The following is a 20,524-nucleotide window of genomic DNA, read 5'->3' on the forward strand; positions in this document are numbered from 1 at the left end:
CTTTAAACAGTTTACTTAGTTTACTACACCATTTTCTATAATTATCATCACTAAATCCCCAATTTAATAGATGCCCTGCCAAATTTTCAACCCCCAAACACCACTAGCCCACAAAATGAAGCAATGATTGAATAAAGGGGTGAACATTGTGAATTCCTGTGCCTCTGGATCTATATCACTACTTTTAATTTGTTCCTCCAACCAATTTCAGTATAGAGGCCCATTTACTAAAGCTATATAATATGCATACTGTAAAACATTAGAATAAACTATAAACTGTTAAATCAAGCAAAATAATCACAGCAGTCACTTATAATATTGCCTGCACTATCTTATATTTACTTTTCCATCTCCACTGAATTGATCAAAATGCACTGCAAGCATTTATCGTGTTCATCATCTAAAATCATGTCAGATAGGAATGAAGAAACTGAAAATTTAGATGACCTCCTCAAGCAAAGCAACTCAGAGTGGTAAAGTCAAGAAAAATCAGAAATAAAACCTAAGGACACACCAGTCTAATGTGCGCTGCTGCTACCCCAAACCATATTACTAGAATATATAATGTTTCCAAGATGAATGCAAATGCCAGTTTCAGCAGGAAATTTTTGCAAATACTATAAAACAAAAATAGCATAAAAATAAACACACACAAACTCTGAAGGACTTGAAATTAAAACTCAACCAGTAATGATTCTTACAGTTTCTTTTCCACCCAGAGCTTCCAACCACTGCTTCCTTTCCTCTTCTGAAAACGCCTGCATGGTCAGAGGAATGCCGGGCCTGAAAATACCAGGAACAGGTCAGGTTAGCCTTTGGCCAGAGAAGAAATACTACCTTTTCTATCTGCTAGGGCTTTATTATGAAGATTGAGTAAGCTGTTATTTATGAGAGAAATACACGCTTCTTGTTATCTAGACATGTACGGAGTGAAACGGCAAGTCGTCGTTCACCCCACCCCAAATCCATTTCTGAGAGGACAGTGCTGGTAACTGCTCTGACAGTTTCCCTCCTATTTTCTTAGTGCTCCATTTTGGTCCTCAGGGCCAGATACTAATATTTCTCAGTTCAATTTATTCACACATTTGGAGATTTTGCCTGAAAATTCTTAATATTGGGAAGAATATCAAGTAGAGAGCCATTAAGTAATTCCACATACCCTATGGATAGCTTCTCAAAGGAAACAATTTTTATATTTTTGATCAAAAGGATCAGAAAATAAATTTTCTGGCAAGGAATTAAAAAGTCCATATAGGTACTCCAAAACCATCAACATTGGAAATGAAAATAACTGGTTGAAATTCCTTTTGGCACTAAATATTCTTTTAAAGTTATCACTCCTGTAATTCTATTTCACCTCTTTTTTAACTATTGGGTAATCTTTTTCAACTAAGGTAAGCTGTACACTCAACTGTAATTCAATAATCACTACAATTGTTATAAGTACTTTAAATCTCTGCAAGTACTATGACAAGTAATGAATAAGCAATCCTTCCAAGATTCATTCCCACAGGCATTATGCTTTTACCCCCCATGATGGTGGTAAAGCATGAGAATAAATTATTTGCTTAAATTTCACTATAAAATAACTACAACATAAACTGCAATTAATAGGCTCTTATCTACAATCGCTTTCTCCAAACTATGGTTTGTGAAGAAAAAATTTTAAAAAACCCTAATATAAACCCTACCCCTGACCAGCAAAATGACTCTTTATTGTCTACTCCAAACATTCTTGGATTGCCCCTGGCTGTACCTTGGCAGAGACTAAAGGTTCTACCTTCTCTTAATCTACTGCTTACAGCATCCTTTCAGTGCAAAAATCAAGGCAAGATGCCCAATCAAGCTGTTTTTTTTTTTCATTTATATTAGAAAAGTTGTGAGCTTACAAAACAATCATGTATGATATACAGGATTCCTCCATCACTCAGCCACCAACACCTTGCATTATTATGGTTTATTACAAATTATGAAAGAAAATCATCAAACTATTACTGCTAACTATAGTCCACAGCTTAATTTGGTGTATTTTTTCTATAAACCTCCCTATTATTAACACCCTGTCTAGTATTTGTTCATGAGAGAATATGTACAAACATATTTGAACTGTTAACCAAACAGTCCATCAACCACCAAATGGTTCACTGTGTTTTACACTGTCATGCCTTGTACAATCCATCTAAAGTGAACACTCAGTGACTCTCAGTTTCATCAGAGCTGTACTGTCATCACCTCAGTCAATTTTAGAACATTTTCCTTATTCTAACAGAAAATAAATCCCATACTACCTTATACCTCCCTATTACTGATCCTTAGCACTGATATAGTATTTTTTATATGATGCAAGAATATCAGAATATTATTGGTAATTATAGTCCATAAATTACAAAATTAATTGTACCTTCCCATGTATTGCCGTATTTTTACCACCTTGTAAGAGTGGCATAAATTTATTCTAGTTAATAGAAGAACATTCTTATATTTGTACTACTAACCATGATCCTCATCCACCACCAACTTTGCTATACAGTCCCTACATTATTCTCTAGCTTTCTTTCAACTACAATCACATTACTAAATTGGCAGTGTTAGCTATACTCACTATAATGAGTTACCGTCCACTCTATCAATTTCCATAATTTACAATAAAAAAATCAACCTTATTAAAAATTCTACATGCATCAAGTATAAGCTATCCCTTCTCTACCCTCATCCTATCTCTTAATAAACTATACCCTAGATTTTAACTGCATGAGTTTACTCATCATATTTAGTTCATATTTGTCCTTTGTGTCTGTCTTATTTCACTCAACATAACATCCTCAAGGTTCATCCATGGTGTCACATGCCTCCCAATTCATTTCTTCTTACAGCTGTAGAGTATTCTATCATATGCATATACCACATTTTGTTTATCCATTCATTGGTTGATAGACACTTGGGTTCTTTCCATCTTTGGGCAATTGTGAATAATGCCATGATATACATTGGTATACAAACATCTGTCCATATCCCTGTTTTCAGTTTTTCTGAATATGTCCCAAATATTAGTGAGGAACAGCCAAACTTTCATAAACAGGAGTTGTACCATTCTACATTCCCATCAACAATGAAGAAGTGTTCCTATCACTCTACATCCTCTCCAGCACTTGCAGTTTTCTGGTTTTTTTAATAATGGCCATTCTAGAAGGTATAAAAAGACATCTCATTGTAGTTTTGATTTGCACTGCCCTAGTAGCTAGTGATCTTGAACATCTTTTCAAGTGATTTTTTTTTTTTTTTTGCCATTTGTATTTTCTCTTTGGAAATACATCTATTTAAGAATTTTGCCCATTTTTTAACTGGTTTGCTTGCCTTTTTATTGTTGAGTTGCATGATCTAAAAAGTTGCATTCTCTATAACAAGGAAATCAAACGCTTTCCAGATATGTGGCTTCCAAATATTTTCACCCTTTGAGTAGGCTGCCTTTTCACTTTCTTGATAAAGTCTTTTGAAGCACAAAAGTATTTAATTTTGAGGCAGTCCATTTATCCATTTTTTCTTTTTTTTGCTTGTGCTTTGGGTGTAAGACATAAGAAACTACAGCCTACCACCTGATATTTAAGATGCTTTCCTACATTTTCTTCTAGGGGTTTTATGGTTCTCACTTTTATATTTACATCTTTCATCCACTGAGTTAACTTTTGTATAAGGTATGAGACAGGCATCCTCTTTCTTTCTTTTGGTTATGGAGATCCAGTTCTCCCAGCACCATTTGTTCAATAGACTGTTTTGTCCCAGCTGGGTTAGCCTGACAGCCTTGTCAAAAATCACTTGACCACAGATGTAAGGGTATACTTCTGAACACTCAATTCAACTCCACTGTTCATATGTCTATCTTCATTCCAGTACCATGCTGTTCTTACCACTGTAGATAGGAGCCCTGGGGTTGCCTGATAGTCTACAGCTGACTTAGTAGAAAGAAGCAAAGCCTAGAGAGCCTCATAATCTACAGCTGACCTTGTGGAGAAAACAGAGGAGCTAAGTCCAGAGAAAAATGAGCTCCAGGAAGAGAGGAATCCAGGAAGTCTGAACCCTGGCAGATGTCGGCAGCCATCTTGCTCCAACACATGGCAATAAACTTTAGTGAGGGAAGTAACTTACACTTTATGGCCTGGTAACCATAAACTTCTACCCCAATCAAATACCCTTTATGAAAACCAACTGATTAATGGTATTTTGCATCAGCACCCCTTTGGCTATATAATACAGAATTTGATAACAGAAGTGGGGTAGTACTTCTGCAATTACCAAAATGCTGGAAGGGTTATATAAGTGGGTAAGGGGTATTTTTTGGAGGAATTGTGAGATGCTTGATGGAAAAGGCCTAGATTGCTTTGCAGAGACTGTTGGTAGCAATATGGAGCCTAAAGTTATTTTTGATAAGGCCTTAGAAGGAAATAATTGTGAGTCTCTAAAGAGACTTTGAATGATGCCTTAGAAGTAAATGATGAAACTATTATTGGAAACTGGAGGAAAGATGATCCATGTTTTAAAGTCACAGATAACTTAGCAAGATTAACTCCTGATGTTTTACGGAAGACAGAATTTGAAAACGGCAAACCTAAGTATTTAGCTAAAGAACTTTCCAAAATAAACTTGGAGAATGCAGCTTGGCTTCTCCTTGCAGCTCATAGCAAAATGACAGATGAAAGAGATAAGCTGAGGACTGAACTCTTGGGCACAAGGAAACCAAAAACCGATTCCAGAAATTCCAAGCCTCTGGAAATCAAGCTCCTGGATGATAGTGCCCTGTTTAAGGACTTAACTAAACTTGGAACTTGTAAATCAAGATTGAAGATGCAGTTATCTAGGAAAGATTTGTGGAAAGTCTTACTGTCTGATGGCTTGGACCCCTGCTTCTTGCATGCTAAACCAACAAGCTTTTTGAGAGAGCTGTATAAACAAAACCACTGTCAGCTTAGACTAATAGGGACATGGAAAGGAAAGACTAAAGGAGAAATAGCTTTAAGAGGAAAACCATGGAAGCTGAGATCTGGAATTAAGACTTCACCTTGGGCCAAGAGAGGAAGCCCACCCATGTGTACAGAGAGGGTGAGTTTGCCCCAGCAGTTGAAGAGGGTGGATGTTCCCACCCAAAGTTCAGGGAGGGTTTTGCTGCCCCAGAGTACAGAGAAAGTGGAGCACATTCCTCAAGGATTAGGGCAGTTAAAGTCAGCACCCCATAGGTCTGAGAGGGGTAGACCTGTCCCCCAAAGATTAGGGAAGGCCAGGTCGTCAACTCATTGCTCTGAGAGGGTTGACCCTGTATGCCAAATGTTAGGGAGGATGTTGTCTTCATGTCGTTGTACTAGGGGGCTAAGACTCTAACCCAAAGATTTGGTTAAGTGTGGCAATCACTCTTGAAGGGTAAAGTCTAGAGCTTGGCCAACACCCAGGTGGTGCTTGATGAGGGTGGAACCAAGAAAATGGTCATTGGGCAAGCCTGTGAAAGGGCAGGTCCCCATGGGACCCCAAGGAGAAAAAACCACAATCTTAAGAATAACTCTCAGACTTTAACATCTAATAAAGGATGCCCTGCAGGTTTCCTGAACTGTAGAGGACCCATGACTCATGTTTCCTTCTCAATTTCTCCTTATGGTAATGGAAATATTTATCCTTTGTCTGTCTGTTGTGTATTAGAAGCAGTTAATTATTTTCAGAGGTCTAAGCAGAAAGGACTTTGCCCCAAGACAAACTGTATTTCTTTAAGCTGGTTATGGATGTGGTTCTATACTTAGCATTCCTACTAATTTAAGGTAGATTTTTAAATATTGTAATGTCTTTTTGGAACTCGGAGGGTGGAATTTAACAGTTTGATATTGTTTATGAATTACAAAAAAAGTGGATTATGTTTGTTTACTGGTCTGTCTGGAGTTTCACTTTTACTCAATTAAATTATAATTAGGGTTTGATTGGGTCATGTCAGTAGGGCATTGAGTCCCCACCCAATGAGGGCTAAAAACATGGATAAAAACAGAGTTGCAAGTTTTTAAATGGAACCTAGGAAGTAAGCACACAGAGAAGCAAAGCACCTGAGCCCTGAAAGAATCGAGCCCTGGGAAGAGAGACAGAGCTGGTCACCTGATAGTCTAGTAGAAAGAAGCAAAGCCTAGAGAGCCTCATAATCTACAGCTGACCTTGTAGACAAAACAGAGGAGCTGAGCCCAGAAAAAAATAAGCCCAGGAGGAGAGGAGCCCAGGAAGCCTGAACCCTGGTAGATGTCAGCAGTCATCTCCAAGATATACCAATAAACTTTGGTGTAGCAGTTTGATATGGTTATGAATTCCAAAAATAGAAACTGGATTATGTTTGTAATATGATCTGTACCTGGGCATGATTAAATTATGATTAGGGCTTTGATTGGGCCACATCATTAGGGTGTTGAATCCCTACCCTTTGGTGGGTGGGGACTCACAAATAAAAGGCATGGCAAAGGACAGAGTTGAGGGTTCTTAATGTTAGAGTTTTGATATTAGAGTATTAAGATATTTCTGGCTATTCAGGGTCCCTTGTCCTTCCAAATAAATTTCATAATTTGCTTTTCCATTAATGCAAAAAAGGTTGTTGGAATTTTTATTGGGGTGACTCTGCATCTGTAAATCAATTTTGGTAGAACTGACATCTTAATATATTTAGTCTTCCAATCCATGAAAATGAAATGTCCTTCCATTTATTCAGGTCACCTTTGATGTCTCTTAGCAGTGTTCTGTAAACTTCTGAATACAGGTTCTTTATGTCCTTGGTTAATCAAATAATCCTAATATTTGATTCTTTCGATCACTATTGTAAATGGAATTTTTTTCCTAACTTCCTCCTGAGATCGCTCATTACTTGTGTATAGAAACACTTATGATTTCTGCATATTAGGTTTTTTTTTAATATTTATTTATTTATTTGATTATCCCCCTCCCCCGGTTGTCTGTTCTCTGTGTCTATTTGCTGCGTCTTGTTTCTTTGTCCGCTTCTGTTGTCCTCAGCGGCACGGGAAGTGTGGGCGGCGCCATTCCTAGGCAGGCTGCATTCTTTCAGCGCTGGGCGGCCTTCCTTAAGGGTGCACTCCTTGCGTGGACACCGCTGCATGGCGCCGCACTCCTTGTGTGCATCAGCACTGCGCATGGGCCAGCTCCACATGGGTCAAGGAGGCCCTGGGTTTGAACCGCAGACGTCCCATGTGGTAGACGGATGCCCTAACCACTGGGCCAAGTCCGTTTCCCTGCATATTAGTTTTTAATTCCATCATTCTGCTGAACTTGTTTATTCACTCAAGGAACTTTGTTGTAGATTTTTGAGGACTTTCTAGGTATAGAATATCATCTGTGAATGGTGAAAGTTTTATTTATTCCTTCCCAATTGGACATATTTCTTTTTCTTACCTAATTGCCCTAGCTAAAACCTCTAGCAAAACACTGACCAACAGTCATGACAGTAGGCATCCTTCTCTTGTTTTGGATCTCAATAGGAAAGTTTTCAGTCTTTCACCATTGAGTACAATGTTAGTTGTGGGTTTTTCACATATACCCTTTAATCATGTTGAGAAAGTTTCTAACTATTCCTATCTTTAAGAGTATTTTAATCAAGAAAGCATGCTGTCAAATACCTTTTCTGCATCAACTGAGATGACAACGTGATTTTCCTTTGATTTGCATGCCTGGGATAAAATCCACTTGATCATGATGAATAAATCTTTTAATGTGGTATTCGATGCAATTCGTGAGTATTCTGTTGAGGATTTTTGCATCTATTTTCATTAAGGAAATGGGTCTATAATTTTCTTTTTTTGTATATCTGTATCTGGCTTTGATATTAGGATGATGTTGACTTCACAGAAGGAGTTTGGTATTGTTCTCTCCTGTTCAAATTTTTTTGGAAGAATCTGAGCAAGACTGACATTAAATCTTCTTTAAATGACTTACAGAATTCATCTATGAAGCCACCTGGTCCTGGGCTTTTCATTATGGGGAGGTTTTTAATGACTGTTTCAATCTCTTTTCTTGTGATTGCTTTTTTGAGGTCCTCCATTTCTTCTAAGGTCAGTGTTGGATGTTCATGTTGTTTCTGGGAATTTGTACATTTCTTCTAAGTTGTCTAGTTTGTTGGTAACCAATTGTTCATGGTATCCTCTTAAGATGTTTTCTTTCTGTGGGGCCAGTAGTAATGCATCCCCCTCCCATTTCTGGTTTTATTTATATTTTCTCTTCTTTTATCAGTCTAGCTAAGTGTTTGTCAATTTTGTTGATCTTCTCAAAGATCCACTTTTGGTTTTGTTGATCCTATTGTTTGTTTTTATTGTTGTTATTCTCAATTTCACTTGTTTCTGCTCTGACCTTTCTTTCCTTCTGCTTGTTTTGGGATTAGTCTGCTGTTCTTTTTCTATTTCCTCCAGGTGAGTAGTTTGGTCTTTGATTTTTAGATCTTCCTTCCTTTCTAATGTAGCCACTTAATGCTATTAATTTTCCTCTCAGCACTGTTTGCTGTAACCCTAAAGTTGTGATAAGTAGAGTTCTCACTTTCATTTATTTCGATATACTTCCTAATTTCTCTTGCAACTTCTTTGACCTACTGAATGATTAAGAATGTGTTGTGGTGGCGGACTTTGCCCAGTGGTTAGGACATCCGTCTGCCACATGGGAGGTCCGCGGTTCAAACCCCGGGCCTCCTTGCCCTCGTGGAGCTGGCCCATGCGCAGTGCTGATGCGCACAAGGAGTGCCCTGCCATGCAGGGGTGTCCCCCGCGTAGGGGAGCCCCACGAGCAAGGAGTGTGCCCCATAAGGAGAGCCGCCCAGTGCGAAAAGAAAGTGCAGCCTGCCTAAGAATGGCGCCACCCATACGGAGAGTTGACACAAGATGACGCAGCAAAAAGAAACACAGATTCCCGTGCCGCTGACAACAACAGAAGCGGACAAAGAAACAAGAGCAGCAAATAGACACAGAGAACAGACAACCTGGGTTGGGGGGGGCGGGTAAGGGGAGAGAAATAAATAAATAAATAAATCTTTAAAAAAAAAAAAAAAGAATGTGTTGTTTAACTTCCATACCTTTGTATATTTTGCAGTCTTCTGCCTGTTATTGATTTCCATCTAAATTCAATTATGATCAGAGAAAGTGCTTTGTATAATTTCAAATCATTTTAGATTTATTGAGACCTGGTCTATCCTGGAGAATGATTCATAAGCATTTGAGAAGAATTTATATCCACTATTTGCGGGTGCATTGTTTTGTATATGTCTGTTAGGTCTAGTTCATTTATCAAATTGTTCAGGTTCTCTATTTCCATATTGATCTCAATGTTCTACCTATTGATGTGAGCAGTATATTGAAGTCTCCAACTATTATTTTTCCCTTCAGTTTTGTCAGTGTTTGCCTCATGTACTTTGGGGCATGCTGGTTAGGTGCATAGATATTTATGATTATTATTTCTTCTTGGTGGATTGCCCCTGTTAATATATAAACTCCCTCTTGGTATCTTATAACAGCTTTGCTTTTGAAGTCAATTTTGAATGATATTAGTATAGCTACGCCAGCTTTTTTCTTTTTGTTTTTCTTTTTGTTTTGTTTTTAGGTTACTGGATGCATGAAATATCTTTTCCAGCCTTTCACTTCCAACCTCTTAGTATCCTTAGGTCTGAGATGAGTCTCTTGTAGATAGCATATAGAGAAGTCTTATTTTTTTAATCCATACAATAAGTCTGTGTCTTTTGATTGGGGAGTTTAATCCATTAACATTCAGTATTATTACAGTAAAGGCAGTACTTACTTCACCCATTTTTGACCCTTGGGTTTTATCTGTCATATCTTATTTTCACCACTCTTTTTATACTTTTAGATATTTTTACTAATTATCTTCATTTCTAGACTACCTTCCAAGCTACTCTCTTCTGTCTTTTCTTTTCAGCCTGTAGCACTCCATTTAATATTTCCTGTGAAGCTGGTCTCTTGGTGTGGCAGTTTGAGAAAATTTATGAAACCCAAAAAGAGAAAGATTATGTTTGTAAATAATCTATTCCTCTGTGATTAGATTAATACACTTTGATTATACTAAATTCAATGGATTTAAGTTACTTGATAAAATCAATTTAGGGCTTTTGATTTAACCACATCATTAGGACATGACTGTTGAGTTCCCACCCCCTTGGTGGGCTGATATAAAATGACACTCACTCAAGAAGACACATGAAAGAGCAGAGAACTTTGCATTTTTTATTCTGGAGGCCTGGGGAGAGATGAGCCATTTGCCTGATAGCTTACAGAGACTGTTGGGAAGAGAGCCAAGACTGATACAGAAAGCCCAGAAAGAAACAAGCCCTATGCCTGGAGAGAGAAGAAACCCTGAGAGATGAGCCTAACCAGGAGAGAGAGGACTGGAAGCCCAGTGGGAAAGGAGAGACCAGGCAGAGATCAGCAACAATCTTGTTTCAACACACGGCAACTGACTGTGGTAAGAAAGCAACCTTGAGTTGGACTCTCTATGGCCTTGTAACTTTAAGTTTTTACCCCAAATAATACCATTTATAAAAGCCAACAGATTTCTGGTACTTTGCATTGGCACCCCTTTGATAGAATAATACACTTAGTGACACACTGTTTCTGTTTATCTGCAAATACTCTATAAACTCAATCACATTTCTGAAGGACAATTTTGCCAGATAAGATTCTTGGCTGTAGTTTTTCTCTTTCAATATCCTAAATATATATCATACCACTGCCTTCTTGTCTCCATGGTTTCTGATGAGAAATCAGCACTTAATCTTATCGAACAGCCCTTGATTGTGATGAATTGCTTTCCTCCTGCTGCTTTAAGAATTTTCTCTTTATCTTTGGTTTTTGACATTCTGATTAGTATTTGTCTCAGAGTAGATCTATTTGGATTTATTCAGATGGGGGTATGTTGTGCTTCTTAGACACAGGTATCTATGTCTTTCAAAAGAGCTGGGAAATTTTCTACCATCATTTCCTCAAATATTCCATCTGCCCCCTTTCCCTTCTCTTCTCCTTCTAGGACACCCATGAAACAAGCTATTTTTAAAAAGTTCTTTGCCTAGGATGTAAAGATTTTGGCCATTATTCTTGGTAACCCCTACTCGGCCAAAGGAGTTAATTAAAATCTTGAAGGAAAATGTCAGATGCCATGAATGCTTTTATTTATATCCGTTAAGTGACAACACAATATTTACATATGGTAGGAAGGGGACGTCTTAGGTTTGCAATAATGCTCCATTCTTATAAAGAAGAAAAATACCTAAAGACCACCCTAAAATATTATTTATACAAACCTTTAATATGCAATTAAGCCTACAAAAGTATAAAATGTAAATATTATCAAATGAATAATAGAAAGTGGACAGATTTTCTAATCATGGAATGGCAAAACAGAGAAAACAGAACTCAAGGGCAAAAATGGCAAACTCTCTCATATGAAAACAACCCAGGGTTTACAAACATTCAATTCAACAACATTAAGTGACTGCCTACTCTGTTTAAGCCTTGTGCCAGAGGGTCATAAGCATTTACGAAATACCTACCATGTACCAGGCCATATACTCAGCAGACAGGCCATAGAGAGCATAGTATCTAGCAGAAAAAAGAGAAGTTTAACAAATTGGAAATTTATTAATTATAGTTATAGAGTGTTGCAAAGAGGAGCCAGATGCAAGCCACCTGCAAGAAAAAGAGGGAGCAATAGGACCAGAACAATCGAGTATATGCCCAAAAATAAAGGCATTCGACATTAAATAAGAATTATCTGTAGGCTAATTCAGGCGCTGGTCTCAAAGTTGGCAATTTCCACATTTGAAGGTACTATAGGGGTATGTAACAAGAAGGCCTGACCTAAACCAGGAAGTTAGGCTTCTCTGGAGAGTGGATATTTAAACTGAGGTCAACAGGATGAACCAGCTAAGTGAGAGGAACAAGGCCATAGCAGTCTGGCAGGCACACAAAGTTTAGAGGAGACCAAGAGCACACTTTGGCAAAACAAAGATCAGCCTCAAATCTAGTCCTATAAAACCAGTTGGAAAGTGGAACGAAAGAAAGCTAAAGTAGTAGACTAGAGTCCAGCTGCATGGGGCGTCATTGGCTATGCTAAGGATTTGGTTTATGCCACTAAAGATTTTTAGTAGGGGAATATCATGAACAGATTAAAACTATACATTAACAGTCTAGCAGCTAGACAGAGAATGAATTGAAAATAGGCAATTGGATAAAAAGAGATGTTAAAAGACTGGGAAGATGAGATAGAAGGGTAAAAATGATTGTAAAGAAAAATGAGTGGACTTCAAAAATACATGCTTTAGGCAACAAAATGATGAGTAAGAAATCTATTGTTCAAAGAATTTTAAAAACAGATTCAATTACAATACATTGATACCTAGTAAAAGGATTCAGTGAAAGCTGAAAAATAATTACAGTAAACAAGGGCTTAAAAAGTACTCTCAATGAGAAAAATGAGGATTTGAGAGCTTAAGCCATTTCCTTAAGGTCACACAGAGCCTAATAAATGTATACACCAAGATTCAAACGCAGATTTCTCTGTTTCAAAACCTTCTACCCTGCCTACTATTTCACACTACCTGAAAGATTATTTTATCCAAAATTACTTAAAGTGTGTATGTGTGTATAAAGCTTTAGTGCTGAAGAGTAAAGTTTGGTAATCTGGAAAGTGAATATTGTCCTACCTGTCATTCTCCTAACATATTACCAATGGTTTGGAGCTCTGTACCCCAGAAAAACATGTCCTTAAACTTAATCCATTCCTGTGGGTATGAGCCCATTGTAATAGGACATTTTGATGAAGTTACTTCAGTTAAGGTATAACCAAATTCAATTAGGGTGGATCTTAATCCTATGACTGGAGTCTTTTTTTAAGATTTATTTTATTTCTCCCCCTTCCCCCTCCCCCCTCCATTGTCTGCTCTCTGTGTCCATTCACTGTGTATTCTTCTGTGTCTGTTTGTATTCTCATTAGGCAGCTCCAGGAACCAATCCTGGGACCTTCCAGTGTGGGAGAGAAGCGATTACTCTCTTGTGCCACCTCGGCTCCCTGTTCTGCTACATCTTCTTTTTTCTCTCCTGTCTCTTGTTGCGTCATCCAGCTGAGCCAGCTCTCTGCGTTGGCTAGCATTCCTGCATGGGGTGGCATGCCCATGCAGGGCAACACTCCTGTGCAGGGCCACATTCCCATTTGGGCCAGCACTCCATGTGGGGCAGCTCGCCATGTGGGGTAGCTTACCCTCACTGGGAGGTCCCAGGCATTGAACCCTGGACCTCCCATATGGTAGACAGGAGGCCAATTGGTCGAACCACATCCATTTCCCTGGAGTCCTATTAAGCAGAATTAAATTCAGACATGAGGGAGAGAAAGTCACAGGAAGCAAGAAGCTAGAATTCAACAGAACACAGAAGAGAAGGGAGAGGCCAAGAGAGGCAACCATGTGCATTGCCATGAGACAGAGGAGCCCAGGACCAAGGACCACCAGCAACCAACCATAGAACTCCAGTCTTCAGGAAGAAAGCATTGCTTTGATGATGCCTTGATGTGAACATTTCCCCTAACCTCAAAACCATAAGTAAATTCTCACTGTGAAAGAAAGAAAGAAAGAAAGAAAAGAAAGAGAGAGAGAGAGAAAGAAAAGTACTCCCAAAATTCAAACAATAACCCTGAAGAAATTCTTCATATCCTCTAGTCCCTTTTTGTTTTCTATTATTTTCCATTTATGTTCATGTATGAGGGGAAATAATACTTACTATAGGTAGATGGTAGGATACTCTTAAGTTACATGTAAGAGCAGCAAACAGAGATGTTAAATAGGAGGAAGAATGAATGATTTTGTTAACTTGGAATATAAGAAATGCACTTTGAATGTGGAGGGTTTAGAGAGTTATGAACTAGAATTATACATACTGACAGAGGGAAAACAGCAATTGTCAGGGTTCAGATGACCCAGCCATGTTACATCTGGATAAAAATCCAATCAGGACTGAAAACTAAAGAATTACATGCCTTGCCTCCAAGTAAGGCAGGGCACAATGATTCACACTAGAGCAAACTTTAGCCCTTTGTGGAACTGAGCAGAGAACAAACCAACCAGTTGAAAGATGAGAGATTAAGTATATCATACACAAAGAAAGAATTCTATTTCTGTTTACATTATGACAAATAATATAGTAACTCAGAACAACTTCTCCACTTTGGAGAAGCAATTCATCACACTACATTTTCTTCAGAACCCTTCACCCTTGCAACACATCGCTGAAAGGGTCACTAGAATTATGTAAGGCTAGGTCCCCATCCTATTACAAAGACACCTCATTTTCATTTTCTATTTGCTGAGTTACTAACATTAGCGTAGGGAAAATAAAACAGTATACTGAAACATATCTTAGTCTTCACATTTCTTGAGTTTCTTTCTCTTACTTTTTTAATAAGGAATTGCTAGGAAATAATTAAAGAAAATGATAATTTAGGAAATATTGGACACATTTCAAAATACAGTACTAAAAGCATCCCACTGTTAATTAAAATAAAAATATTCTGTAGTTGGGGGGGGAGGGACATGTATTACTAATAAAATTTAATGGATATATAGTATAGCGTGGTGAATACAAGGATAGCCAAGACCAGAAAATTGCACAACTACGTGCTACATTAGTCACATTTACATAAAGAAAGAAACAGCAATTTTATCATCTTTCATTTCAAGGATAAGCTAAGGTAGCAACATCGGTAACTCCACTGGACCTAGAATTACAGCTGAGAAGGTTCTAATTTTTAGTTCTTGGAACTAATATTGCTACAATTCATGACATTTGCTCTTCCAAGTACATAGTCATTCTCTTACTGATCTAAAAATACATTTCAACCAAATTAAGATCTGAAAACCTACTATATGTAAGATATTATGCAAATCTCTGGCTATTTCACCACACAGAATAAAAGATGATTCTTGGTGTGGTAGACTGAACTATACAGCCTGGTTTGGACAATTTCATGGTCTTGATCAACCATCTGGTGGGTGTAGACAAACTGTAAGTAAGATCTCTTCAAGAGTTACTTCAGTTAAGGTGTGACCCATCTGAATGAGGTTTGGCTTTAATCCAGATTACTGGAGTGCTTTATAAGCAACAGCAAGAGAAGACAGAAGGAGCGGCCAGAAGCTGGAAGTCAATGGGACCCACAAGAAAAAAGAATATACCACTATGCTCATTTCCACATGACAGAAAAGCCAAGGACCAAGCATCACTGGCAGCAAGTCCCTGAAAGCCAGAGTCTTCTGGGAGAAAGCATCACCTTACTGATGCCTCTATTTTTGTTATTTCCTCAGCCTCAAAACCATGAGCCAATAAATTCTTATTGTTTAAGCCAACCCATCATGATAGTTGTTTCAGTAGCTGGGAAACTAAAACGTAGTATATTAGTCAGCCAAAGGGGTGCTGATGCAAAATACCAGAAATCGGTTGGTTTTATAAAGGGTATTTATTTGGGGTAGGAGCTTACAGATACCAGGCCATAAAGCATAAGTTACTTCCCTCACCAAAGTCTACTTTCACGGTGAGCAAAATGGCTGCCGATATCTGCAAGGGCTCAGGCTTCCTGGGTTCCTCTAGGCTCAGCTCCTCTGTTTCTTCCACAAAGTCAGCTGTAGACCATGAGGCTCTCTAGGCTTTGCCTCTCTCCACGAGGTCATCTGTAGACTATCAGGCAAACGGCTCTGTCTCTTTCCCCAGGGCTCCAGCTTAAGACTTCAGCATCAAACTCCAACATCAAAACTTCAACATTAAGAACCCTCAACTCTGTCCCTTGCCATGCCTTTTATCTCTGAGTCCCCACTCACCAAGGGGTGGAGACTCAATGCCCTAATAATGTGGCCCAATCAAAGCCCCAATCTTAACTCAATCATGCCCAGGGACAGACCAGATTACAAACATAATCCAATATCTATTTTTGGGATTCATAACCAAGTCAGACTGCTATGCATGGTAAATATAAAGGCAACAGTACAAACTTCATGAAGAAAAAATGGACCAGGAGGAAAATACCAACTTGCCAGGAGAGTAGCATTTCTTTACTCAGAACCAGAGTTATTATCCACAGAGTGCAAGTTGGGAACTAAAATTCTGAAGAAGGCAACACTTAGATTAAACAAATTCATGCTCTTAAATCACCATCTCAACTTCTTGGCATTCACTCATTTTTTTAAAACTGTATACTATTATGCATAAAGAACTACCATAGGCCAATCATGAGAAGCAAATAATCTAAAGAACTAATTCCTGGATTCTACATTTTACCCCTTATCTATAGCTCTATCAAAGAATGCAGAAGATGTGTATTCTACTTGACAGATCACTGAGCTGGTAAATTAAGAAAACATACAAAAAGGTAAAAATGATGAGAAACTTAACAATAGTATGCCATTAGACTTGCCTTATGAAACTGGAGAGTTGCTAAGTGAAAGAACTAAGAAGGAGTCAAAACTTAGGAGGAATTGTGGGCAGATGGTATCAGATTACTCAGGCAGGGATCTGTGCTCTTATAGAGTGAGCCAAAAGTGATCCAAAAGCTGTCTGGGGAACCTGCTTTAGGAGTCCGCAGACCAAGACAGTGCTACACAACTCCCAGAAAGGTGTGGGAGAGACAAAGAATCTCAAACAACAAACATGAGTTATCAAAACTCACAGCACCTGGGAAAGGGGATCCCTTCTCCACCCCCAAAAAATTAAGCTGGGGGTAAAACCCCTGAGGCACTGTACCTGACTTAGAGGAGAACAGACATCTTCCTCCCTGTCAGCTGTTACAAGGAAAAAGGGAAGGAAAGCCAGAGGGCTTTTCTTCAGTGAATTCAGCACAAGAGCCAGCTCTGAGTTGCAACTCTGGCAAGAAGTAAACACAGGAAAACAGAGATTTCCTCTCTGTGGAAAGGTGCACATCTGCTGGCCAGTCTAGAAATAGCATGGACAAAAGCTGTTTCAGGGTCTCTCTGTACTTTAACTCCTGGGAGAAAATCTGTGCTCCATTAGTGAGTCCCTGGCATAATTTTGATAACCTAAGCTGGGCAATTTTAAAGACTAAGATTAAGTTGAACCAAATATCAAGGAAGACCTGTGGGAAACAAACAAAAACAAACAAAAAACAACAGTAGGTAAGAGAGGGAAATTTGCCATCAGAGTAAATTCACCAACATATTCAGATAACTAGACCTCAGGAAAAAATTATGAGCCATACAGGGGAAAGGAAGAGAAGACCCAACCAGAGGAACAAACCAAATATCCTGAAGAGATACAGGAATCAAGACAATAAATCAATGATAATCATACAACTCTCCTAAATCAATTTAAAGAATTGAAAGAAAATATGATTAAAGAGATAAAGGATATTAAGAAGAACAGATGTGATTCAAGCAGTTGTGTGCCTGCTTCCCACATGGAAAGTCCCAGGTTTGGTCCCCAGTGCCACCTAAAAACAAAAACAAACAACAAGCAAACAAATGAAAAAACCAACTGAGTGAAGCCAATGCAGCTCAGTGATTGAGTGTCGGCTTCCAACATACGAGGTCCTGGGTCCAATCCCTGGGTCCCAGTACCTCAAAAACTACAAACAAACAAAAAATACTGGGTGATCATAAAGAACAAATTGAAAGTCTGCAGAGAAAAGTAACAGACATTATGGAAATGAAAGACATGGTCGAAGAGATTAAAAATACATGAGAGGTACATAAGCCCAGATCTGAATTACTCGAAGACAGAATTGGTAATTTCAAAGACAAAAAATCTGAACTGGAAAAGAAAAGAGAACAGATGGAGAAAAGAATGGGAAAAATGGAACAGGGTCACAAGGAACTAAATGACAACGTGAAACGCACAAACATGTGCATTATCAATATCCCAGAAGAAGAGACTAGAAAAGGGGCAGAAAGAATATTTGAAGAAATAATAACCAAAAACTTCCCAACCCCTAAAAAAAGACATAGATATCAATATCCAAGAAAGACACTGTATTCGAAACAGAATACGTCTGAAGAGACCTACCCCACGATACCTACTATTCAGAATAATAAATATCATAGAGAAAGAGAGGGCTCTGAAAGCAGCAAGAGAAAAACAAAGGATCACATGCAAGAGAACCTCACTAAGATTAAGTAAGTGCAGACCTCTAATCAGAAGCCTTTAAGGAGAGAAGAAAGTGGTATGATGTGTTTAAGGTACTGAAAAAGGAGGGTGAGTTCAAAGTCTTCACAGACAAACAAAAAGTGACTGAATGTCACCAAAAGACCAGAATTAGAAGAGATGCAGCCTGAAAGGAAAAAACAAGGGCAAAAGACTTGAGAAGAGTATAGAAATAAAGTTTATTAGGAAGGGTAAATTAAAGGGTAAAAAGACAGATAAAGAGTATTTGACATGACAACAGAAAGTCAAAGGACATGGACGAAGTAAGTAATGCCTTGACAGTAATAACATCAAATGTTAATGGCTGGAACTCTCCAATCAAAAGACATGAACTGACAGAAAAGATTAAAAATATATGAGCCATCTATATCTTGCCTACCAGAGACTCACCTCAGATGTAAGGATACAACCAGGTTAAAAGTGAAAGGTTGGAAAAAGACATTTCAAGCAATTAGTATCAAAAAGAAGCTGTAGTAGTGATATTAATATTGGACAAAATAGATTTTAAATGCAAAAAATAATGAAGAATGTCATCAAATATTAATGAAAGGAGCAATTCATCAAGAAGAAATACCTATATAAATATTTATGGACCTAACCTTAGTGCCACTAGATACGTGAGGCATACACTGGCAGAGCTGAAAGGAGAAATAGATGTCTCTACAATAATAGTTGGAGATTTTGATACACCACTCGCAGTATTGGGTAGAACATCTGGACAGGAAATAAATAAACAGAGAGCTTGAGTAATATGATAAATGAACTAGACCTAACAGACATCTGTAGAGCACTGCACCCCAAAACAGCAGGAGATACATTTCTTTTTAAGTGATCATGGCTCCTTCTCCAAGCTAAACCATAAACCACATATTGGGTCACAAGACAAGTCCCAATAAATTTTAAAATATTGAAATTATTATACAAAAACACTTTTTCTAATCATAACAGAATGAAGCTAGAAATCAAAAATGGATGGAAAGGGGGAAAATCATAACTATATGGAGATTAAATAACATACTCTTAAATATTCAGTGGTCAAAGAAGAACTGCAAGAGAATTCAGCAAATATCTTGAAGTGAGTGAAAATGATAACACAACATATCAAAACCTATGGAACACCACAAAGGCAGTGCTGAGGGGGAAATTTATAGTCCTCAGAGCTTACATTAAAAGAGAAAAAAGAGCTAAAAGTGAAGATACCTGAAGGAACTAGAAAAAGAACAGCAAACTAATACCAAAGCAAACTGAAGGAAAGAAATTATAAAGATCAGAGCAGAATCAAATGAAACTAAGAACAGAGATAATCGACAAAACCAAAAGTTGGTTCTTTAAGAAAATAACAAAACTGGCAAACCCTTAGCTAGACTGACAAAGACAAAAAGAGAGAAGATGTAAATAAATGAAATCAGAAAACAGTGGGGGGAAATTACCACTGACTCCACAAAAATAAAAGAGTTCATAAGAGGATACTATGAACAACTGTATGCTACAAAAGTAGACAATGTAGACAAGATGGAAAAATTCCTAGAAACACACAAACCACCTAAACTCACCGTAAAAGAAATAGAAAACCTCAGCAAACCAATCATAAGTGAAGAGACTGAAACAGTCATCAAAAATCTCCCAAAAGGGAAACGGACTTGGCCCAGTGGTTAGGGCATCCGTCTACCACATGGGAGGTCCGCAGTTCAAACCCCGGGCCTCCTTGACCCGTGTGGAGCTGGCCCATGCGCAATGCTGATGGAGCTGGCCCATGCCAGTGCTGATGTGCGCAAGGAGTGCCATGCCACGTAGGGGTGTCCCCCGCGTAGGGGAGCCCCACGCGCAAGGAGTGTGTCCGGAAGGAGAGCCGCCCAGAGCGAAAAAAGTGCAGCCTGCCCAGGAATGGCGCCACCCACACTTCCCGTGCCACTGACGAAAACAGAAGCGGACAAAGAAACAAGACGCAGCAAATAGACACAGAGAACAGACAACCGGGGGAGGGGGGGAATTAAATAAATAAATAAATCTTTAAAAAAAAAAAAAAATCTCCCAAAGATAAAACATCCAGGACCAGATGGCGTCACAGGTGAATTCTACCAAACATTCAAAGACCACCTAATACCAATCATGCTCAAGTTCTTCCAAAAAATTGAATAAAAAGAATGCTACCAAACTCATTCTACAAAGTCAACATCTTCTAATACCAAAACTAGATAAAGATACTATGAAAAAAGAAAATTATAGACCACTATATATAATGAATATGGATGTAAAAAAATCTCAACAACATACTTGCAAAGAGAATCCAAAAGCACATTAAAAGAATTATACACCACAAT

At 38.3% G+C, this 20,524-nt stretch overlaps 1 protein-coding gene across 3 annotated transcripts in view; it reads right to left on the reverse strand.

Moving 5' to 3' along the window:
• ARHGAP10 (Rho GTPase activating protein 10) overlaps nucleotides 1-20,524 on the reverse strand; it is a 337,104-nt gene that overhangs the window by 166,191 nt on the left and 150,389 nt on the right. For all 3 annotated transcript variants that reach the window (XR_011648553.1, XM_058284486.1, XM_058284541.2), the window contains one exon: nucleotides 702-783. Coding sequence is in view for 2 of the 3 variants with exons in the window: in XM_058284486.1 (XP_058140469.1) it covers nucleotides 702-783 (82 nt within the window). In the remaining variant the exon portion in view is untranslated. The remainder of the gene's footprint in view (nucleotides 1-701; nucleotides 784-20,524) is intronic.

The sequence above is a fragment of the Dasypus novemcinctus genome, chromosome 1, assembly GCF_030445035.2.
Source record: "Dasypus novemcinctus isolate mDasNov1 chromosome 1, mDasNov1.1.hap2, whole genome shotgun sequence".
Lineage (NCBI taxonomy): Eukaryota > Metazoa > Chordata > Mammalia > Cingulata > Dasypodidae > Dasypus > Dasypus novemcinctus.